General features: G+C 53.0%; 2 protein-coding genes across 3 annotated transcripts in view; both read left to right on the top strand.

The window, feature by feature from the left end:
- The first annotated feature begins 14,451 nt into the window (after positions 1-14,451).
- LOC124417383 (translation initiation factor IF-2-like) lies at positions 14,452-17,351 on the top strand. Its single transcript, XM_046903827.1, has 4 exons — positions 14,452-14,470; positions 15,583-15,696; positions 15,899-16,905; positions 16,966-17,351. The coding sequence occupies exons 1-4, from the start codon at positions 14,452-14,454 to the stop codon at positions 17,158-17,160; spliced, it is 1,335 nt and encodes a 444-aa protein (XP_046759783.1). The 3' UTR covers positions 17,161-17,351.
- Positions 16,612-24,139, top strand: part of ZBTB32 (zinc finger and BTB domain containing 32) — a 72,512-nt gene continuing 64,984 nt past the window's right edge. Inside the window, exons 1-2 of one of the 2 annotated variants that reach the window (NM_001321488.2) lie at positions 16,612-16,665; positions 17,271-18,584. In NM_001321488.2, coding sequence (NP_001308417.1) covers positions 17,341-18,584 — 1,244 coding nt within the window. In that variant the 5' untranslated portion in view covers positions 16,612-16,665; positions 17,271-17,340. Of the gene's footprint in view, positions 16,666-17,266; positions 18,585-24,139 lie in introns of both variants that reach the window. The other variant, XM_025143185.3, reaches the window with a different exon arrangement.

Raw genomic sequence — 24,139 nt, 5'->3', positions numbered from 1 at the left:
TTGGGCTCTGCCTGGATCTTGCTGCTGTGATGTCAGAACCAGCTTGGAACTGAGCTAGCTCATGTTATGCCTGCAGAGTGCAGGATTAGACCCAGGCTATAGCTGAGGGTTGCCCTTGAGCTTCAGCAGCTGCTGGGGCTGATCCAGACCCTGCAACGCCAAACCTCCTGCAGCGCACCTGTGATGCTCCCTCCTCTGTGCAGATGGATCTTTGCCCTTGGGAAGCAGGTAGGTGCAGTGTTGTGTGGCACAGAGCTGCTTCTCATTGTGAATGGCACCTTTATGGAGTTGTGTTCCCTGTGCTGCCATCAGAGTCTTCCTGAGTGGGGGTCAGAGAGAGGGATCCCTGCTGGGCATGGCGATAGTGGATGCCCACCTCTAGTGTGGGCTGATACCTGGGTGATAACATGGATGCTGGTTGTTCTGGAAGCCTTAAAGTAGAAGCACTCTTCTCTTTTTTTTGCATAATTTTTAGGTGTGATGAAATTAGATGCCCTCCTCTGTTATATTTGCAGGAAAATGCATAAGGCAAGTGCTGCAGAAGCAAATGTTTCCAGTTTCTGATAATTGTAGAGAAGGGGAGCATGTATTTGTTGAAAATGAGTTACTTGAATGGTATGGGGAAGGGGAGAGGAGACAACTGTATTCAAAATGTGCTTATTTTCTGAAATGTAAACTTCCAAACAGCCCCTGCCACGCTGCTTTCACACACACACACACACACACACAGGGGTACTGCAGTTCTGTAGCTTTCTCCCATAAGCACCACTGCAGCTGCACACACACACACACAGGCTGGTGGCTCTATTGGCAGCGGGTTTGGCTCTCACCCTCTGCGTGGTCCCAGCCCCGAGGCTCACCCTGCCCTGTGCACTTGTTACCTCTCACCCTTGTTTCCTTTTTACTCATTGACAGATTTAAGCAGCTCTCCTCCTGGTTGAGGTTTCTGTGCCGCAACGAGGAGCCAGCAATTAGCTACTGTAGGAGTGTTTTACAGTCCTGTGGAAACCCTTTCCATCCACTTTGTTTTAAATGGTTCTATCTTTTATTCCTAGTTTCCAGGAGTATAAAACTTTACTACATTTGCTGCAAACCTTCATACTTCGCTCTGCGGTTTATTGCTCCCTCTGCAGATATATCTTACTCATAAATAAGGCTTTCATCTCTACAGTGCTTGCTAAGAACTGTAATGGCTCTGAGCGGTTTCATTAATGGGGCTCTGCCGAGGAATCCCGGCGTGATTCATATCACACCTCACAGCCTTTGCTTCACCCAGCAGTGCAGAGCTCAGAGGTTGGGGCGGTGGTAGGTTGTTTGGCTGGGTTTATTAATGCCCCAAGTGCAGCTGGTGTTTGGGAGGCTGCTGGGACCTGGGCTTGGTGGGATGGCTCCAGGGTTGGATTTCAGTGCTGGGATTGCTTTGGGCTGCCCAGATTTGGGCATATGGAGGCTGCACCCTGTGAACCTGCTGTGGTTGGTGCAGTCCTGCTTTCTCCTTGGCTCCTGTGTGGCACAGCAGATATGGATCAGTGCTTGTTTCTGGTTGGGGAAGCCCTGGCTTCATGGTTTCCCCCTTAAGTGGGTGGTGTAAGCACAGCTTGCTCAGCACCTGCGCAGCAGAAAATAAGGCACAGCTGAGCTCCGAAGGCATTATCCTTCACAACTGTCATGGGAAAGCAAGCACTGCCCCACAGGCATGGCTCTTGAAATGGGGCTGCATTGCCAACCCCGTGTCACAGCATCACCTCGAGCCTCAGCACTGTTCACTCTGCCCGCGCACACTGAGCACTGTGAAGATATTTATCCAGCTCCTCAATGAGGTGGACTCAGTGGCATGACCACACCTGGGTGTACTGCCACACAGCACAGCCTCTCCAGGAAGTTTCGGCATGCCCTTTTGCTTTGTTTGTCAGGATTCACCCCTGCCTCCCTCCCAACACAGTCAGTCGATAGAGATCTGCACGGCAGACAAAGCTGCTGGGTTTGATGCAGCAGTCAGGAACGTGAGCTGGGAAGGGCTTGGGAGCAAATTCACATCCTGCTTCCACCTTGCTGGCAGCAGAGCAAAGCAACGCTCATTACAGTGGCATTTTCCCTCTGACTGGATGACAGGGGAACGAGTGGGAGCAAAACGTGTTGTGTTGGGGCTGATGCTTGCGGATCCATTTGGTAAAATGCATATTCTTAGAGCCCAATCCCTGGTGGGCACAAATTGGTGCTGAAGTCAACAGGGCAACAGCAGCTGCAGTTGGCGGAGATGAGCTGTAACTGCTCTTACTCAAAAGGTTCCCTTAGCTGGAAAGTTCCCTGTAGTGTTGATATTTGTTTTTTTTTTTAAAGTTCTTTATTCTGGCTTGATTAGGAATGAATCTGACCCCTGTCAGCTCCTGGGATGTGTGTGAGGCTCAAGTGAAGTACATGTAATGAGTTTGAGTTTCCTATGGACTGAAGGTGTGGACTCACCGTAGGCTGCTGCAGGTTTTATTTCAGAAGGAAGACTAAGAGGAGGTTTCTACCATAGAACCGTGGACTGGTTTGGGTTGGAAGGGGCCCTCAGAGGCCGCCTGGTGCCACTCCCTGCAGTGCACAGGGACAGCCACAGCTCCAGCAGTGCTCAGAGCCCCGTCCAGCCTGACCTTGGCTGTCTGCAGGGACGGGGCACCACCGCCTCTCTGGGCAACCTGTGCCACTGCCTCACCGCCCTCAGTGCCAAACCTTCTTCCTTATCTCCAGGCCAAATCCTTCTCTACAGCCCCCCTTCAAACACTGCCTATTTCTGTGAAAATTCCAGGCATTTGCTATGCTTGAAATTCCTGCTGTCCCATAGACAACCACCTCAAAGTAACCCATTCCTCTGAGCCCCCCCCCTCCCCAAGCAGCACTACTAAAAGCAGCTCTCCTGGACTCGGTGCTCCCTGCCTGCAGCCTGGGCCATGCTTCCCCACGCGGGAGGGCTGGGGCTGGCAGGTATCGCATTATCAGATGGTTTATGGCCCCATTTGCCGGCGTCGAGATCTGCTACCAAGCCTCCAAATGTCAAAGCCAGGAGCGGGGATGCAGACAATGAGAACAGGTGGGCTGTGTGCATCTCTGGGGTCCCACTAATTTGCAGGGATTCACAGGGAATAAATTAATGCCGGCAGTGGATACCGAGTGCTATTCTGGGTGCAGGTGATGGAGCAGTTCCCTTCTGGCAGAGGAGAGGGAGTCCTATCATGATCAGACTGCCTTTTTCATTGTCTGAGCTAGCCTTAAAGATATCCTGCGTTCTGCATTGACTTTGCTCTGGCTGGAAGCAGTGGCAAACCTTGTCTTTAAATAACGAGGCTCTCTGTTAATTGCACTGGGCTACCCATGTGCAATACGAGGCGTTTCTTGCGCCTCTCCCATAGGAGAACCATAGGTTTCCCCAACTCCTGAAGAGCCTGGGAGTGTTTGGGGTTTGCCACAAGCACACCTGAAACACCCTCAGGAGTGGCTTTGCTCCACCCAGAAATGAGGGCCAGAGAGATGGGAAGGTGTGGGTGGAAAGGAGAAGTGCCAAAATGCTTCAAAAAAAGGGAAAACAGAGCGACAATGTGTGGTTAATAAGGTGCAAAACAGACTGTTGTTACCTATGGGGATCTATCTGCAAGGTTTCCATTTTGTGTGTGCTGTTTTTATAGGATTCCTGAGTTAGCCTTTGGAGAAGTAATATCGTATTTTGGGCATCCAGTTAGGATTTTCCCATAGTAGCAATGCTGCAGGGATTATATTTTCAGCTTGTGACTCGTCTGGGAGGGGAAAGGTTAATGAACACCTGCTGTGTTACTGTTACATTCATTAAACTTGCTTAGAAATTCCACGGCCACATTTGTACTGCAGGCAATGTCAGGTCTCCCCCTGACAAGAACAGGGGCTTTAAATCTTTCTGCTCCCGAGGAAAATAAATGCACGTATATGAGCAAAGTTTGGGGTTCCGCATGCTGCAACAAGGCTCCGATTCAGCGTGTGAAAAGGAGAGTGGCTGTTTTATTAATTACCAGCCTGCCTGTGATTATCACGGCCGTATTTATGGTGGGACTGGCCGGCTCCATAACAAGGCAGTGCTGTGTCCCCGGTGTGGTTCTGGAGCCCCCTCTGGATCGATGCTCTGTAACTGGTGGGTGTATGTATGATACGCATTGCAACTGCCTGTAATTACTATTTTTTTTCATTTTACAATCCAGATTTTGCGGCTTATTTAAAGCTGCAAGTGGCCATTAAGGATATCAGTGAGTAAAGTCACTTGGGTGATTACATTAATTATTAACTCGGAGATCTGAGCCTATAAATGGGGCTGCAGGGAGCCCGGCGCGTGCCGCTGCATGGAGGGACTGCGGGCTCTTTCCAGTGCTGCCTGTAGGAAGCAGTCTGGCTCCAGACAAACCCACGATGGGGCAGAGCAGGACTCTGAGCAGTGCTGCCAAGTGTATGTGGTGCACCCTCGGGTGGGAAGGCTGGCAGTGGAGGAAGCTGTACCCAAAGGATGCCATGGCACAGAGAAGGCTGTGATTTTTGTAGTTGGTTACCAGCTAGGAGAAGGGAAATGCAGCACAGGGACAGACCTGCACAGCCCTGGGGGACACCCAGCTGGGCGGCAGCCAGGAACCCATCACTGCTTTGGGCTTGGGTAGGAAAGGGGTGGTTGGGCACACATCCTTCTGCAGTCCCCGTATTGCAACACCAGTGTTGGGTGTGCATGGGATGTGTGCCCGTGTGCGCTGTGCCCCACACCAGTGTGTGCAGCGTGCAGGGAGCGGGCACAGATGGCAGGGACATAAATGATGCCATCTCGTTACTGTAGTAGTTTGGCCATAATTCCTAACAGACATTTATTGGACGCAGCCTTCCCTCTTCCAGAGACTGTGACTCCTTGGGCACAGGGAATCGTGATGAGAAAGGTAGAAAGAGAAACCCGACGTTAATAACGAGAGCGGTGCCCAAAACCCCATCCATTCCTCTCCTCCAATTTTCTCCTGCGACAATTTATAGGTTAGTTTGATGCTTGAATAGCTGTGTCTCTCTAGTAATATGTATTCTCCGTAAGTATTCCCCGCTGTGGCATATCCTAAGAGAACTCCATCAAATAATTATCTTCCCTTTTATTTATTCACAGTCTTTTCACTCGATCTGCATCACTATAAAATATTCCAATGGTTTCCTCTTAGCACAGAGCCTTCCCGAGATTGTAAAGTGTATTTATGTACAGTATTAAATCCACACTCTGCGACTCTTTATCTTGGCACTCTCCTCATTGGATGCTACGGTCGGGCGCTGGCCCCAGCCACCTTCTGCCTCTGCAGCGATGCCTTGCTCCAGCAGCAGCCTGCTCAATCTGCATTGCTTGCCCAGAGCCCACAGCGCAAATGCAGCGAGGGCTTTGCATTTCTGGGTGCAGCTGTTGGAGCTCTGAGCTCATGCAAGGTGTTGGCGTTGCTTGGAGCCCAAGGGGAGAGCTGCTATTTTCCCACTGTTGCTTGGTGGGAGAAAGAACAAGCAGTACTTCAATTCCTGGGATCAGCACAGGACCAGTGTACCTGCTCTGCTTGTTTTCTGCCAGGGCTTGGCAATGCTGAAGCAGGAGGGGGGCTGACTTCATGGCATCCCTTCAGCACAGAGCAGGTCTTGCCTGGAGGACTGCAGCCCTCCCAGATGAGCATTCCATAACCCTCAGTATCTTCATGTGGGCTTTCATGTACTTTGTGTCAGCCTCAACAATACTTGGTGTCCTGGTCTTCAGCTCGCTACTTCACAAAGCCCTTGTGCAAGGTGGCAGGGTCAGTGACTGTGCAATAGCGGGTGTGCATGGACAGCATTTTGGCAATTGCCAGTCCTCCTCTGCGGGCACGGTGCCCATCTAAAGGTTTTCTGGGTGAAAAGATTTCATGTTAAAATGTGATCCACTGCAATCCCAGGGAGGTGTTCAAGGCCAGGCTGGATGTGGCTCCGGGCAACCTGATCTAGTGCTTGATTGAGCAGTTGGCAGCCCTGCCCTCAGCACGGGGGTTGGAATTGGATGATTTTTGAGGTCCCTTCCAACCCGAGGCATTTTGTCTCTCTAAGATCCTGTTGCTCAGAGTTCTCCAGGGCTGAAGAAAGCCAAAAAATAAAGCAAAACTCCCCTTGCAAGTTTCCTTGTGCTACTCTTGCAAAGCTGGGGAGTGCTTCACGGAGGAGCTGTGAGGCAGATGCAGTGCTTGTGCTCTGTGCCACTTCTGTCTGCTGTGATTTGATGGCAGCAGTTAATAAGTTGGTCACGGCGTAAAGTAGCAGTGACTGTCCATAATCATGGCTTTGACTCCCTGCTTTGCTGGCAGTCAGCTCAACTGGTGCACAGAGAGGCTTTAAAAGGCTCCTTCCCAGAAGAGGGAGATGCCAGGGAGGGAAACTGTCCTGATGATGACCATAATGCTTGCAGTCATTGGGCTCCAATACGTCTTGAAGTGGCTTCCTATCAAATCGAGAGGAGAGTTCCCCAGCAAGGGTTAACTGAGTGTATAAAATTGATTGCGATTTTAGTAATTCAGTATAATCACAGTCTACCAGCAGGTTGCTTTTCCAGCAGGAGGGTTTGGAATTATTTTCTGGAGTTTGCAATATAGAACTTAAATTAAGCCTCAGAAGTCAGAGGAGCTCTGCTGCATCTCTAATGTGGTGCTAAATTCTCAGCAGCACATTCTCTGTATTAAAGCCTTTGCTAGCAATTAGGTTCATTAACTATCACAATACCTTATTTATTACTCGGCATGCCATATGGTTTCCCAGCTAAAGAATGGCACCCATTCTAGCACAGACCATTTGGCATCATAAAAATGTTAACAAATAATGTTATGGCTCTCAAGGGCAAAAGGGCTCACTGGGTTGCAGGTCTGAACGGCAGGAGAGAATATGAAAACATTTTTCTTCTATAGCAAAATAAAGAATTCCTCAAGACAGAAGTATTCAAAGAATATAATGCTCACATAACGCAAATGGGAGTTTTATACATGCCCATAATGGTTCTGTCAATATTTGCAGTAGGCAGAGCTCTCACTCATTCCTTTTCCTTTCCCCACTTCTCTCCTCCTCCTGAGCACAAACAGTTTTGGGAGGAACGATGGAGGAGGACCCGCACAGTCCCTGGCATGGCAGGCTGGGTGCTGCTTGGATGCATCCAGGAGTTCAGTGCTTCTTGGCAAAGGTCTGCCTCAGCCTTCTGTTTCTCCTCCTGGAGAACCGTGGCAGCTTTGCCTCATTTTGATAAGAAAAAGAGTAAATTGTCAGTTCTAGGCAAAAGCAGAAGGCTGTCTTGGAAGTGTTTTGATTTTTGCAGTCTATCTTCTGTTCCCTTGTTGTTCATCCCCTCCTCATCATGCTTCAGCATCCTGGAGATGAGCTGTGTGGGTGATCTCTTGGCTTATCCATGGCCAAGCACCTGCCAGAAGAACAGAGTTATTGCAGCTTGATGTCCAGTCTTGCGTATCTTGGGTTGTTGTTTGCACCACTCTTCAGGTGGTATCTTCAGCTCTTGGAGGTTGCAACTGATGGTTGAGATTTGTCCCTTGTTATAATCTGAGCTTCAGCCCTGCAAAAACAGTTCAGGACACTGCATCAAAGCTCTTTGGATGCTGGCATGTTTATGCAACATGGATTTTCACGCTGCAAGATAACCCGTAAGGGGTGAAGTTATGCCAGTGGAAAGAGCAATCAATGGTGGGATGTGAAGTGAGGTGTTCTGACTCTAGAAAGAGTAGAAACTCAGTCTTGGGGTTGTTCAGTGGGCTTGGGAGGAGAACAAGACAGGTGTTACACAGCATACAGCCCCACTTGGGTCCTGTTTCCAGCAGTATTAGGAGGTGGGGATGGCAATGAAGCTGACAGCCTTGAGTTGACTCATCTCGGATCCTGTGGGGCAAACAAGTAGGCAAGAACATATAATAGATGCTTATGATGAAATGCAAATTAAAAAGTGTGATGATGACAACACAGATGGAATCAGACTTTTTGGTTCCGCTATGATCCCCATGAGCCTCTGTAACCCACCTGACACCATCCCATGGGCAGAGGCAGATGTGGTCACCTCTGATCTCTTGAGCAGTGCTGGTGGAGGAGTTTACCTCCTGGCCAATGTAGCACCTCTTCATGTCCGAAAGAAAGCCAGTTTTTTTAGGGAGCCCATCAGTTTTACACCCTTTATTGCAGCCTGGGGCACACAGTAGAGCCAAGTGTACCAACCTTGGCCTTCCCTCCATCTGCACAAGGCACCGTGGGATTTGGCAGAGCCATCCCTTCCAGGTGCTGGGCTGGAGCAGTACCTGTCTCTGACGCATGGTGGAGGGTCAGAACTCTGCTCTGTAGCTGATGGGGGTTAGAATTGCTTTTCTGTACCCTGTTTCCAAAACTTTGAGCCGTTCCTTTGCCCCCTGACATCTGATCCACAACCAGGGTTAAGCTCTGCACGCTCGGAGCCTTTCCCCCAGATGGTCATTTTAAAATTCCCTTTCTGCCAACCTCAGTGCCCCCTTTGAGAGGCAGCAAATCCCACAGCGCCGTCCCCACTGGTTGGGCTCTGGCCAACCCCTGCTGCACTGGCACAGGTTAACCATGCTTGGCCAATCCTGCAGCCCTGGTGGAGGGTTAGCGAGGTGGTGGTGATGCCTTCTGAAACAGCTATAAAATGAGATGTTAGCGTTCTGCATTATTCATACTAAACTATCCGCTTTCAGGCTTTTCAAATTTCTCTTTATTCCATTTCACATTTCTTAGAGGTAATTACTTTTTTTTTTTTTCCCCATCAGAGCTGTGATTACTATTTTTTTTCCCCCTCTGGTTACCTTGAAGGGGATGTTTTAATAATGGGTCCCTTTAAGGGTCTCTGGGTTGGAGCCCCAGCCAGGGCCGCGTTCCCATTTGCCAGCTGGCACTGGGTGCAAATGGAACTTCTTACTGGAACTTATGTAAGATGAGAAAGGAATGAAATTCTGATCCCGTTGTGGTGGAATCGGTATTTTCTGTATTATGAATGAAGCATCTGATGCGCCAGGAACGGAGGTGGAGAGGCTCATTAGTGAGGAACAGCGAGCTGGGATTGAAAAGATGCTTTAGAGGAATCAGGGGTGCTTGCAGTCACTGTGATGGCCATGGGCTGCATTATTATCCCGACCCATCCGCATCCTTAGCTGCTTGCAGCAATGCTTTGGAACCTCTGGCCCCCAGCAGATAGCTCTTATCCAAGAGCAGCTTTGCAACACTGTTTGCTTCCATTCTTCAGAGGCTGAGGGGGCCCTCCCAGCAGGGAATGCTTTTTGGGAGGGCAGAGACCACGCCAACCTTCCTCCTGCATGCATACAGTGATGGCTGAGGGTGCTGCAGCACCTCCAAGTGCTGCAGAGGGAGATGGGGAATGCATCTCTTCTCCCAACCTTCACAAGGGGTTCATAAATATCTCTCAAAAAGGGTTGTTTGCAAACTGTGTTGATGCACGACGTTATCTGAGGCTTTGGTCACTTAGGAATTTCGGGGTAGATAAGATACTGAGGGTTTATTGCGTCTCCTGGCAATTATTAAGAAAATAAAATCAGTTAATATCTAACCTTGAACCGAAGACTGTAACGTTTGGCTTCGGGCTTTGTCCTGCCCCATTTGTAAGATGTGGAGCTGTATGAATTTTAGAGTGGTCTTAGGAATGATTAAAGTGATGAACAATAATTCTGTTGGAGGCGGAGATACCTTCATCACACAGCCAGGACACCTTAGATCCCATTTCTAAAACGCTTCTGTGTGATTCAACCGCTCCCGATGTGAGGAAGAAAACAAGGAGGAGCCCTTCTGACAGAAGTTTCCCCAGCTGTGTAGGCATTGAGTGGGAATCTTTAGCATTCGGATACGTTAAGAAAAGGGGGGAGAAAGGCTTCCGTGAGCGTGGGCTTTTGTTTGCACTGTCAGAAATGGCAGTGCGCCCTGCACGCGTGCTGGCACGCACACACAGGCAGACATCGCTTTGGAAAGGGGAGCAGATGAGTCATGCAGCTGGAAATGGGATATGGAGCTTTGCCCTTGATAGAGGAAGGATGAAATTCAGGGTAAAGGTGTCTGCTTGGTGACCAGGACCCAATTTTTGGCTTGCTCCCATAGCACGGAACTCAGCAAATCACCTCAATATCTCAGCACCACTCACTGCTTCCCATAGGATGGCCAAATGCTATTGGTGTTCCCAGGTCAGTTCCAAAAGTGGGATCTAACCTCCCGAGTCAGAGGCCCTTGAAAATTGCACTATTTTAAGGCGGCGAGGGCTTTAAGTCATGTTAACGGTATGTTAATCTAGTGCTCAGAACAGCGTGTGACAGATCCCTAACCAACCTGAGCCTGGCCATGATCCTTACAGAACCAACCTCCCCTTAGGGTTGCTGTCCCAAGGCAGGATCCTGTGCTGTGTTCCTGGGGGCACAAAGCAGCGCGGGTGATGCCTGGCTTGAATTAATCCAAAAGAGAACCGAAAGTCACGCGGAGGGTAGGGAGATGGAGGAGAAGCAGGACGGAAGGTGGAACAAACCTTATTAGACCATCAAATATTTCCAGGGCCGGAGTGAACCAACCCAGCAGCGCTGTGGTGAGGCTCCACTGTCGATTCTGCTGTATTTTAAGTGGGTGTTTTTTTTCCAGGGTGAACTTTACCGAGCGGCCGTGCAGCCTCCTCAGCAGCGCACGGTTAGGGCTGACATTTAAAGCCCTGGCACATCTTCCTCCCGGTCCCATGCAGGATGTCAAACATTTTAGGTTAAGAGAAGGGGAAAAGAGGAAAAACAATTACGCAGTGAATTGAACAAAGCCAGCTCCCCCCCCACCTTGCTTATTAAGACTTCAAAAAAGTTGCTGCTTCTGGACTGAGCTATCTCGAATCCACACAAAGGGTAACGCTAAAAATAGGTCCTGTACGAATGATTAGGTCATAGCCTGCTAGAGGGAGACATTTTATTTAATTACTAACTAGGCTGCGCGTTGATGGGGGGGGGGGGAATACATAAACACCAGTTCAAAGCCCGGCTGCCTGCTCTGCAGCGCTGTAAAGTTGGTGCTCCTTCGCTGAGTCACTGTGGATAAATTCCCTTTTGTGTCGGGGGATTTAGCGGAGGAATGCGGGAAGGCTGGGCTGGACTGCCACCGTCCTGAGTCACAGCTCACAATGATCCTCGCAGTATTTGAAGGCTTAGGGCCATAAGCCACTAATTAGCCCTATTGTCTTACAGGCTTCGCAGTATAAATAACCTGGACGAAGCGGGGGAGGGCCGGGGGGGGGGCACTGAGGAATGGAAGTGTGCAAGCTGAGGAAATGATTGTGTACGTGGAAAAGCCTACAAGGGGCAAATGGCAGTTTCTCTTCTTTCCTTGGTATTTCGGATCTTAAAGCCCATCATGCACGGTTCCAGAGGAGAACCATCCACGTGCCGGGCTGTAATGGCATCTCCCCACTCCCAGTGTGGCCATAGGGGGCCCAATGGCAGCAACAAGAGCCTGGCACTGGGTGACATTGCTCTGACTGGGAGAGGTGCTTCGAGCAGCAATGCTGGGCAGAAATGTGGGTTTTACTGTGCCGTGCTTGTTGTTGGGCTGCAGTGCTCCCTAAGGGAGCCCTTCTAGAAAGAAGAAATGGGGGGTTGGTCATTCTGACTGCTGGTTGTGCACCACTGTGTGTGTGTGCAACAGCCCTGCTCAGGTGTGTGGAGCTGCACGGCGCTGCTGTGGTGGTGAGGTGGGTGATGCAGTTATCTGTACCTGTTGCCATGACTTTTGCACGTGCCGACCTGTCTGCATGATGATGGCCCTCTCAGAGCTCAGGGCCAGCAAGTGTAAGGAGAAGGCAGGAGCACAGGGAATATAAGGTCAGACCTTCAATTCCCATTACCTGGAGCAAATCTGCCAGGTGTGCTGGGTTGCAGCACTGCTCTGACATAGATTGTAAGGCAGATAACTTTCAGCAAAGTGCAGAAGCATCCCCTGTGCAACAGCAGCAGGCAGGGCTGCATCCCCTGCCTCACGCCAGAGCCCCCAAACCAGCTGCATCCTCTCAGTGACTCTCAGGTTCCCTTTGTGCCACCGCTCGCAGCACAATAAAAGGACTGTTCACCGCTCCCCCGTGCAGCCACAGTGCGCCTGGGTCCGATATCTGAACGGCTCAGATGGATCCTTGTGCTCATCAATGGGTTTCACAGGAAGCTTAACGCGCCGTGGCTGCACGCTGAGCAGCCTTCCAGGGGCCCGCGGCAGTTTGCTTCCCTCCTCCTCACAAACAGCTCTGTCTATGTATTTTTCTTAAAGTCTAACACATTTAATCATCTTTTCATGAGCTGTCAGCTCGTCTCGCATGCAGAAGCAGCGCTGTACCCCATCTCAGAGCAGTGCTAACGTGCTGCACTGCTCCTGCATGCGCTGCTCTCGTGTGTGCACAGGAGTGTGGATGCTATGAGACCCTCAAAGTACGGAGTAAGACCCAAAAACAGTTTTCAACTTAAAGGAAAGCTGTGTGTTTTTGATTTAAGGTCAAACAGCTCCTACTTTGCAGTTCATCCCCCCCCCACCTAAATGCTGAGCAACACTTGGGATCTTTGTCCCGGTGTTTTGTAGCTCAGTGAGATGGGGAAACCCTCCAACAGCCAATGGAAGCAAAACCACTCATAGGGAAAGCAACAGGTTCTGGATGAGGAAAGTCAGCGCATCCTCACCCTGTGTGTAACCCAGCCATGCAGCAGCTGTGCTCCAAGTAATGGGAGAAAGAAGTAGGGCAGGGGGATGCTGAGGTGAGCAGAGCTGCAGAGGTTCAGCTTGCGTTCCCACCACAGGTTTTAGTGCCTGGTGAGCGGGAGAAGTAGGAGATGTTGCACTGCATCTGTCACTGGGATGTGAAGTTGGAGATAAGGAGTCCGTGCTTCATTGCTCTGTGGCTGCAAAGGGCACTTCCTCAGTGCTGGAGGGGATGGAGCAGCTGTCTGAGTGAGGGTTTGGGGTGACAGAGTGGAGCCAGCTGGAGGGGAGCCCTGCAGCCTCTGCTTTTCTGAGCTGAACATCCCAGACAAGGATGCTTTTCCCCTTTTTATTGGCGTTTTGGAGGCTTCTGACAGGAGGTGGTTGGAGTTGTTCTGATGCAGCTCCTGGGGAGCACAGAGGTACTCTGTGTGGTCCGTTCACGTGAAGACCTTCCAGAGAAATGGTGGGAGTCTCACGAGTTGAATGCCAGAGGTTAATAATAATCGCAATAGGCAGCACATCATTGCCTCTGTATCTGGTTGAGAGATTTACAACTTAAACTCGTGGCAGAGGAAGAAATTGCCTCAATCACTTGGAGTAATGGCACATGGAGAGCCACTTGGGCGTGACTGCTATTTAACACAAGAACCCAGCTTGGCTTCATTTAGCGTGCTGGTTCCTTTCTAATAAACATGTTACACTACAAGGTGGGGATTAAGTTGAGAAAAGTAAATAAATTGGAAACTGATGGGGAGAGATGGGAGCGAAATGGAACATCCTGGGGGGGAGTGACGGCCGATTAACTCTCATGCTGGGGTGCTGGGAACAGCCCCACAGGCCAACGCTGGGGCTTTCGGAGTTGAGGTTTGGTGTTTTGGGGGTGGGAGGGGGATGCAGGTGTGGGTTTTTTCCTTGTGTTTCCTCCGTGTAGTGTGTGGAGGCCATTGGTTGGAGAGAATGAGGCGACGCTTAAGGTCATGGGTGAGAGATTTTGGGGTTTTTTCCCTGCTTTATGCATCTTATGATCAGTCCGCCTCCTTGCTAGCAAGGACTCTCCCTGCTCTGTGCACACAGATGAATGGAGCAGTCAGAGTGGGGAAGGAAGCGGCATAAATGCCCCTAAAAACTTAATTTGCTTGCATGGTGTAGCTAGCCATTGATCTGTGTGTGTGTACATACAGGTGTGTGCAGAAGGGCGGTGGGAAGCATTGCAGAGCATCTGTGCAGTATGTGAGGAGGTGATGGAGCAGCAAGGCACGAGGATGCCCTGGCCATGTGGCACATGGGCTGAAGCCGTCACTGGATGCTCTGCACAAAAAGGATGAGTGGAGCTGCCTGACTCATCCTGTCCCTGAAACAGTCCCGGTGAGCCATGCAAGTCAGCAGCACCCAGTGTGCTGACAGAGCAACGGGGCAGGGGGAGAGCCCTGTGCTGTGGTCTGGGGAGGACGAGGGGTTTTCAGCGTTTGCTTTTGTTCAGGGCGCTGCGAAGCAGAAATCCCCAGGAGAAGGGGGTTGCTTTTGGGTTTTGGTTGACAAAGACAAACTGTGGAAAGATGTTCTGATGAGCTGTCTGAGCAGCTCCTGTGTGCTGCTTCATCTCTCAGCTCTGAGCAGAACAGACTCCAAATTCAAACCCTGAGCTTTCCGTGGAGGTCTCCAAAGCACCAGGATACTGCATTTAGAGAGAGCTTTTCCCAGGCATGGGGCATGAAGGTGCAAGGGGCAGGTGAGCTCAGTCCCCATGGGGCCCAACTGCTGCTCCACTCTTGGTTTTAACCCCAGTTCAGCAAATATCAGCATTTTGGAGAGAGGCTCCTCGCCTTTGGGGGTGGTAGTGCAGAGCCTACAGGCATGCTGTTGCAATGCAGGTGGTGAAATTAAAGCACATGCCCAGCTGCTGGGAGTGCATCTGCCTTCCTGCTACTTCAGCCCGTGGTCCAGAAGGGCTTTGGTTCTCCCTCCAGCCTGGGAACCACTGCAGCACAGTATGAGGTGTACCAGTACCTACAGGGCACCTGCAGCCTGGAGAAGAGTGGGATTTCTGCTCCAAGGACTGACAGTCCAGTGCCTTTTTGGGAGAAAACAGGAGCTGCAGGAAGCAAATCTCTTAAACAACCCAGTAGCTTTTACTATGTATATTAAAAAAGAAAAAGAAAAAAGCAACAAAAAGTGCAATGCTCCAGCTCACTGCAAGGACTGGGGGGTTAATTTTCAGGATGCTGCATGGGAATTTAGCCGTGGGATTTCCATTATTGCTAATGGGACTCATGCAGCTTAATTTCATGCGAGCTACACTAAAAACATACCCCTAACTGTCTTTAAAATTTCAGCCCTGAAATCGAGCCTTTTAAAAGTTAGAGGAGGGTAAACAAACACCTGAAACCACACCATCTTTGCTATTTTCCCCCTTTCGTTTGGTTTCGGTGGGAGGGTTGGGGGGGGAAGGCAGGCAGTGGTAAGCAATTAAGTAAGAAAAAACATACTGCTCTCATATTGGCTGCCTGCGTTCTGAACTTCAGCTTTCTGCCAATTGAAAGGGCAGAGTTACAACCCCTGAAAAATTGGGGTGGCTGATGCCTTACCCTTATCCTTAAGCACTGCGCTGCGAATGCTGCATCGTAATACATATCTAATAACCCCAGCACCACTGCTTTCATCGTGGGCCCCCGGTTATTAGGCCATTCTTGTTAAATGACTGCTATCATCTGGTCCCAAAGTACATTAAATCCCATTATAATTATGAACACGCTTCCCTATAACGTTCTCCTTAGATTACATTTGCACTGCTTTACCCCAGGGGGATTTTTGTACTAATGCCGTCCTTATTTGTTATTTTAGCTGACAGGGCTGGGCTGCAGGCAGTGCTGGCAGCAGCGATCCGTGCTCCCCTGTCCCTGCAGGTCCCCGATGTGGGCACTGCCGCTGTGCACCGTGCCAACGTCCCCCAGCGCTGTGGGTCCCTATTTCTGTGCTCGGCGCGGGCTCGTTGGCTTTTCGTTCTTCCTATCCGAACTCAGTGCCGCTCGGGGAAGGGGTTCGGACAACCGCAGCTTTACCAAAGCGATGTGCGTGCAGCGTGACGTTCCGCTTTCCAGCCGAAAGCTGGCGTCGGGCCCCTATCTTGGCTTTTGGTGACCGTCCCTACCGCTTCCAGTCGACCGCCGCGGGCTCTTAGAGCCGGGCCGCGGTCTCGGTTCCCCGGGAGCGCTTTTGTTCCGAGCTCGGGGGCGGGGGGGGGGGTCCCGGCGGGTGGGTGGGTGCGTGCCCGCCCGGGGGAGCGGCTCCTCGGGGCCGTCGGGGGGCGGGCAGCCCCCGCCCGTATCGCGGCGCCGGGAGCGCGGCGGCTCGGCGGGGCGGCCGGGGGGCAGCGGTACGGGGCAGCCCCCGCGGTTGGGCGCCGCTCGCCGCCGCCGGCTCCGGTTCATTGGCTCCCCGCGGCCGCCGGCTCCTCCATGTTTGTTGTTGGCAGCGGCCGGCGGAGCCAAGCGCTGTCCAGCAGCCGACGCTCGCCCGCCCCAGCCCCGCGCCCGAGCCCCGGAGCCGCCGCCGGGCGCTGGGGCGGGCCCGAACCGCGCCGCAAGGTGCCCCCGCGGGGCCGGGAGGGAGCGTGGGCCGCGGCCCCGAGGGAGCGGGCGGTGTGCGGGCGGAGTGCAGGCGGCGGCGCTGCCCGCGGAGCGGCGCACGCGGGGCCGCGCAGGATGCGCGGGGCCCCCGTCGGGGCGGGCCGGGGCGGGGCCGGGGGGGCGGCGGCGCCAGCAGTCAAGATGGTGCGGGCGGCGGCGTCGGGGGTGGGGGCGGCCTGACGTGGGCGCGGGGCGGCCCGTGGGCCGGCGCCGCGGTGATTTGCTGCGCGGCGCGGCGAGCGGCGGCGGCGGCGATGAGAGCGGGCAGTGCGAACTGCCGGAGCAGCCGCCGGCCGCCGTGAGTGCGGGTAGCGGGCGGGCGGGCGCGGGGCTGCCGTCCTCTTCTTCTTCCTTCTCCTCCTCCTCCTTCTCCTTTCCCCCCTCCTCAACCCTGCCGCGATGCGCGGCTGCGGCTCTGCGGCCGCTCCGGTGCCTCTGGGCACGGGGCTGTGCCGGGCGCGGCGGCTCTCGCTCTGCACCTGATGAGCGCTGCGCCGGGTCCGAGCCGGGCGGGCGGGACGGGGCGGCCGCCGCTGCCTGCCGTGCCGTGCCGCGCCGTGCCGCGCCGTGCCGCGCCGTGCCGTGCCGTGCCGTGCCGTGCCGTGCCGTGCCGTGCCGTGCCCAGCTGGGCGTGCTCGCCGGCTCCGCGCACCGGGCGATGCGCGGCGATGCGCTCCCTCCGCTGCCGCTCTCCTCCCCGAGAAGCCGCCAGCGGGACCGCGGTTCTCAGCGCCCCGGAGCGCTGCGGATGCCGGCCCCGAGCCGAGCGCACAAACTTTTCAGAGCATCGTGACTCGCCGCCGAGCTCCGGCTAACCACCCTCTCCTTCTCTCCTCCCCCGTCCCTCCTCTTTTTTTTTTTTTCCTCCTCTTCCCCCCCTCTGTCTTTTGTTTTCGCAGATAGTCGGCACACAAAGCTAGTCCCAGATTTGAGCGACGGCAAGGCACCCTAATGAGTGAACCTCGGGAGTGCTATGGATTTGACTAAGATGGGCATGATACAGCTCCAGAACCCCTGCCACCCCACGGGGCTGCTGCACAAAGCCAACCAGATGCGCCTGGCGGGGACGCTGTGCGACGTGGTCATCATGGTGGACAGCCAGGAGTTCCACGCTCACAGGACAGTGTTAGCTTGCACTAGTAAAATGTTTGAGATCCTCTTCCACCGCAACAGTCAGCATTACACCCTGGACTTCCTTTCACCAAAGACTTTCCAGCAGATTCTGGAGTATGCTTACACAGCCACCCTCCAGGCAAAGGTTGAAGACTTGGATGACCTGCTCTACGCAGCTGAGATCCTAGAAATAGAGTATCTAGAAGAGCAGTGCTTGAAGATCTTGGAGACCATCCAGGCATCTGATGACAACGATGCCGAAGTCACCATGACGGATGGAGGTGCCGATGAAGAGGAGGACAGGAAATCGAGGTACATCAAGGGGCTCTTCATCTCCAAGCATTCCAGCGAGGAGAGCGGCTACGCCAGCACGGCTGGGCAGAGCGGGCCGGGCGCTGTGGTGGAGCAGAGCCCCTCAGTTTCCACGTCCTTTGGCCTCTCCGCCATGAGCCCCACCAAGGCGGCGGTGGACAGCCTGATGAGCATCGGGCAGTCACTGCTGCAGGGTGCTCTGCAGCACAACGTCCCCGAGGAGCCGCACGCTGCCGGCCGCCACCCCGGCCCCAGCGAAGTCAAAACCGAAGTGATGCAGGTGGAAGATGCCTCCAGCCATGAGAGCCCACAGCCGGCAGAGTCGGGCGCTTCCAGCGGGGAGAAATCCGATGACAAGAGCAAGGAAGACCCTGGCACCCCGACCCGCAGTAGCGTTATCACAAGTGCCCGCGAACTGCACTATGTCCGCGATGAGAGCACGGAGCAGCCTCCCGAGGCCACACAGGGGATGCTGGTGGGGCCGGAGCAGTCTGCGGCTGCGAGTGAGAAGCCTTTGGGTGTCTACTCTGTGCTCCCCAACCACAAAAGTGACTCCGTGCTCAGCATGCCGCCCTCCATGACATCCACCCTTCACATGCAGCCAGCCCTGGCCGTGTCCATGGACTTCAGCGCTTACGGAGGGCTCCTGCCCCAGGGCTTTATTCAGAGGGAGCTGTTCAGTAAGCTCGGGGAGTTGGCAGCCGGCATGAAAACGGAGAGCAGAGCCGTGGGCGAGCAGTGCAGTGTGTGTGGGGCAGAGCTGCCAGACAACGAGACCGTCGAACAGCACCGGTGAGTCCTCGCCATGTCCAGCCCCGTGTGTGCCTTCGGTTGCTTGTTTCGCTGTTGCCGAGGTGTTTTCCTCTGTTTATTGCTATATTTTGCTCTCAAAGTGAATGCGATGCTTGGGTGTGATCTTGGTTGTGGGTTTTGATTTCTGGCTAGGCGTGCTAAGGGCTTAGTATCAAATTTATGCTGCGAGCCCAAAATCGGGACGTGGAGCAGCGTGTGCTCTGCCAGCCTCACACGGAGGGAGAACTGCCTTAACTTTCTCAGGGCTGGCAGCCTTGCCAGAAGCTTCCTTTCAGTGAGTGCTGGGTGGGGTGCATAGCCCGGAGGAGGCTCGAGGTGTTGTAGGTGTTTCTTACTAGCACAAACCCCATTGGTTTCCCTGGCTGCTGTCTGCAGAGCCCCGTTGGGTCGCTGCCGTTGAGTTTAGGGATCTGTGCTACAGTTCTCATGATCTGCAAATCCTCCCACCCTGTGCTGAGCCCCTGACCCCGGTGTGAGTGCCCGGTGCTCTGCAGGGGAGATAGAGACCTGCTGCGTGCTCTTGTCCTACTGCACGGATGACGTTTGGGATTGCTGCGTTGCACGGCTTGCCACTCCTGTAGTTTAACACCAGCTTGGTGATGTTGCTCAGCCGCACGGTTTATGAAATATTTGCACTTTGCCCAAAGTAACAGGCAGGTCAGGCTGGGATTGCCCTATCACCGGGTCCAGCTTTTACCCTCCGGAGGGGGCGGCTGCAGGTGGGTGTGCGCCGGGGCATACCGTGGTGCTCGGTGCCTGGGGGGGCTGTGTGCTGGCTGCTCCCGGCGTGTGCTGCTCTCAGATACGTGCCGCTATCAGATACACACTGCCAGAGTTCCTCACAGCGTCCCCAAAGTGCCTGAACGGAGCACCATCTCCAAATATTAGAGAATCAACAAGTTAATTAGTCCCGATGCGCACAACGTTGTGCGCGCACAGGGACGGTGCGGGTGCCGCTAGCAGGGGCTGCTCCAGCCTGTGTGCTCGTGGCTGTGTGGGTGACCCCCGTGGGGGCAGCAGCTGCTGCATCTCTGGTGCTGCAGCATTCAGCCCTGCGGAGCTCCATGAGCTGGCAGTGCGCTGTGGCTCGCCATGCCGTGCTGCTGTGCAGAGCCCGCTGCCAGCCATCCCACTGCCTCGGAGGGTCCCTCCCGCTTTGTGCACCCGTGCAGCACGGTTCTGCTTTGTTCCCCTGCATTGCGAGCGGGAGAGCTGGGGTTTGTGTGCGTGCGTGTGAGGGGCAGGTGATGCCTGCCCAAAGCTTTTTGCTCAGATGAGGATCTGGCCAGGCTTGCCGTGGGGTGATGCAGGCTGAACGTCACCAAGGGAGAGCTGCAGTGAATGCTCAGTGAGAATTTTAACGTGGCTTCTGCCACGCTCTCCAGCATCTTCCCTTCTCCCTGAGCGCAGAGCAGTGACCGATGCTGGAACCGGTTCATAATCCTGATCTTGTGCCAGGGCTGCTGCTGCCCTGCGCTGTGCCTTGTGTTCTGCTGAGGTTTGGGGCTGATCTAACACAGAGCAGAGCAGCGTTTGCTACAAACACGGCCCCAGACGGATGGTTTGGGGCAGTGCTGAACTCGGTGCGCTCCTACTTTGAGGCCGTGGCTGCGTGCAGTCACCGCATGCTGGTAAACTTTTCAGAGCGAGCCAAATCCTTTGAGCCGTTTTTAAACTGATTTGTAAGATGGTCTGTGTTGAAAGGTGTTGGGCAACAGGCAAATGAACTTTAAAAGAGGAGGAAGAAAAAAAAATCAAAATCCAAGGCAGTTTGTGCGTAGAAAAGGTTTCATGTGGCTTTTTTATAGTGTTTGCTTTCTGATACGTGGTGAAAATTACCATTTTGAGAGGATTTGTGGGATCCCATTGTATTTATGGAGCTGTTAAACAGCATCCACACTACGCTGGGATCTATAACTCTCTGCTGGAGCAGTTGTGCAGGTGGTGGCAGCTGCACCGTGCTGCCGCTGTGCTCCCAGGGTGTGCCGAGTGACAGCGGTGTCACCAGGGAGCTGCTGCTTCGGGTGACCTCTTTCTGCTGGGCGCCTGTTGGTGTGGTTTTGCTTTTAACCCTGCCCTGGGCGCAGAGAAGCAGCCCTGTCCCCAGCTGTGTTCCAGGCTGCAGCTGGATGCCCGCTGGATGAGTGCTGGTCTGCCCATCCGTTTGTTCCAGTCCTGTGCTTTCAAGGTGTTGGAGCGATGGGCAGATGCAGCACTTCCAGTGCTGTTGGCACTGCCTGAGCTCCTGGTTTGGTGGCTTTTGTGTGTCGGAGTCCCAGCAGGGAGAGGAGAGACCAAAGCGCTCCGCGCGGAGAGCACTTAATGAGCCAAGAGCATCCCAACATGTACAGTGTCTGTTTATGTTACGTGAGTGAATACATATGGTGTGTATGTTTGTTTACACACACGCGCCTAGATGCGTATAAATATATATGTTTAGAGTCTGAGAACCTTCTGAGCGTCGCTCCTGCCTTCACTAGTATGGGAAATATGTGCACATGGGGGGCAGGGGGGAAAGAGCACAGTGCTTCCCCCAGACCCTGGAGGGGCTGTGGTTTGGGTCTTCTGCTCAGGGAGCACCCAGGGGTGCAGGTCCCCATAGGGTCCCCAATCCCCCAGGAGCAGCTCCACAGCCACCCTGTGCCTCTTGCGATCCGTTTTCCTTGTTGACCAAGCTGATGATTTTGACTAATTGAGCGCGTATTGAGTTGGCGACTCTTGAATTATTCTTTTTTCTCTCTCTCTTTCTTCTTTTTTTTTTTTTTTTTTTTAAATAAAAGATTTCCTTCCAGGATCAGCGAAGTTCAAACTTAATCTAATGTTAGTATTGATTGCCGCTTCTAATTGCGGACCAAAAAAGCTGTAGTTCAGTGGCCCTTTTCCGGTTTGTTTGTATGAAGAAAAATCTCCGCTTCTGCAGGGCTGTGCTGAGCTGCTGCCCGAATCTGGGGCAGTTTGTCATCGTGAGGTTAAATGCATTCAGACTTTATAAAATGAGTGTTTCATATATATATATATATATATATATATTCACATCGCAAGCAGCAAAGAAAGCTGCCAGGTGGAGATGTGATTTGATGATCGCTGTGAGTGGCACGGTTCTCCCTTTTTCCTTCGGTGCATCATCCTCCCCCTCTGCAGGGAAAGGGTTTGAAGGGCAGAGCATCCAAACCCACAGCGTGGTCCTGCGGGGCGACCCTGAGCAGTGCTGTGTGCTGGCAGCACTGTCCACATGTCCCTCTGTGATGTGCAGATGCCCAGCTGGAAAATGAAAGTGCTTTATGCCAGTGTTATCTAAGGCAAATCATAGCCAGCACTACGATGTGCTCCCGGTGGTGCTCTTTTGGCTGGAAGGTGCCTGCCCCTCTGCCCCTAAATCCATGTTAGTGCTTACCTTGGGAAACCTCTCTTCAAATTCCCACGTTTGATTTTTGGTTGGAAGGTGTCACGGTTGAGCTGCCGCCTCTCAAACGCGTGCTCCGGTGGATGATTTTAAGGTTAGGATTGCCCTGCCACCTTGAACCCCAAACCTTTGCCCTATTCCTGCTTATGTAGCGCAGAGGAGCAGCAGATCTGCTTGGCTGGTGCCTTGCCAACTGGGCTCTGCTGGCTCCCCAAAACACACGAGCCTCTCCATGCGATCCCTGCGCTCCTTGATGCGGTGCAGCGAAGTGGAACAAACCGCGGGTCCCTAACAAAGACCTGTGATTGAATGGACCCATTGGCTGCTGCTTGTCACTGCGTGCACTGGGACACCTCCAGCAGCTCTGTCTGCATGGAGCAGCGGTGCCGAAGCAAATCTTAAGTGGCTGCGTAGGGAAATATTGCTGCTTTTGGCTCTTTGCTTGCCAACCTCACCTCCATTTGTCTTCGAGTGGATTAGCTGAGCATTGTAATACTAATGCCATTAGGCACGTTGGCACCGCTCAACATGTCACAGTGAGAAACAGATGCAGTATACCATTAAAGCAATAAACGTGATAAATCAGATCCCAAGTGCTTTGTGAGATGTTATTAGTGTTAATTTTGGTAGCCGGGTACAGTAGTTGTTTTTTATTTCATTTTAAGCATTCGGCGATTTATGTTCCGCTGAAGTCGGCTGCAATTGAAACTTTAAAAAAAGAAAGAAAGGAGGAGGGGGGGGGAAAGGAATAAATGACAAAAAGGCAGCCCCCCAAACTCTGCCCGTGATTATTTCCAGAGTTCGAAGACAACTTGGCAGCTCTCGTTTCTCGCTGATGGGCCTTATTAGTGGCACCTGGCATCATAACCGCCTAATGGAAACCAGCGTTCCCCCACTGCGTGGCCGCTGACAAGTAGCTCTGTCAGTGCGGGGCTGCCATGCGAGGAAGCTCTTATTAGCTTTATGGGCAGGGGGACCTGCCCTGCTCAGGAAATGAATGTTGCAGCCGAGGTCCGCGGCGCTGACCCCGAGCGTGTAACCTGTGAGTGCCAGCCGAGACCCCGCGCAGGATGCTTGGGATTTCGGGCTTTCTCTGGTTCTTGTCATAAGGAAAGAGGGAATACGTTGTGGTATGTTGCAGCCTTGAACTTTTGATTTATTCGGTGGGGGACTTAACCATTTCCATGCAGCGCTTGGAGCGCCGAGGGGGAGCGGCTCGCTTTGGCTTCGGCGCTGTGCGGTCGGTTATCGCGCATCTTTCTGGTGGACGGCAGTGCCTCTGCAAGCAGAGCTCTGCAACCGCCGTCACAAAACACCACGCTGTTTTCTCCCCTTGCCCAGCAATGGGCAGCAGCTCTCCTTGGTGGTGTGGCAGCACCTGCACGGGGCAGCACGCGGTGGCATGCGAGCGTTGCAGGGCTTTCACTTCTTGTTATCATTTGCAAAGCGCTGCTTGTTAAAATGGCATTTATTGGCTGCACGGAGGATCCCTCTCGGAGGGAATGCACTGTTTCGGGGTGACACCAGCAAATCTGTTTTGGTTTGGTTTGGTTTTTTTTTTTTCCCCTCAACGTGTGGAAATGCTGCGAGAAGCACAGGTTTGTGGCAGGGTCTCTGTGCAGCCTTCTGTGCCGCGCTGCGATGCTGCCCGTTCCCTAACACTGCTGCCCATATCTGCATGGTAAGAAGGTCTGGGTTTTCTTTTTTGCTCATAATTAGCACGAATTTTCTCTTTACTTTCCCCGCCCCCCTCCCCTTGACAGCTTCAAGAGAGACCTTAAATGAGTAATTACTAAATATTTCCCGGCAGCCAAACACGGGGCCATGGCATCTCCTGTTGCAAAAGTGAAAAATATTTCTGTTTGCAGTTAATTTTAGTGGCAGGCAGATCATGTTAACTGGGTGTAATTGCTTCCAGATATGGCAGAGGGTTTTGTGTGTTAGGATGAAGGGTCTGGTAAGTGCTCACTTCCTGTGTAAATTAGCCTATTCCATTCATTCTTTCTTTCTGGGCAGCCCTGGATTGTGTCATTCTTCTTGCAATTTTTTTTCCCCTCTCCGGCCTGGTGTTAGGCAGCTAAGTGCTTTATAGTGGGTTTAATTCTTCGTTTGGCATCACCTTAGCAGCGAG

Source organism: Gallus gallus, chromosome 24 (assembly GCF_016699485.2).
Source record: "Gallus gallus isolate bGalGal1 chromosome 24, bGalGal1.mat.broiler.GRCg7b, whole genome shotgun sequence".
NCBI lineage: Eukaryota > Metazoa > Chordata > Aves > Galliformes > Phasianidae > Gallus > Gallus gallus.
This window is presented reverse-complemented; position numbering and strand designations above follow the sequence as displayed.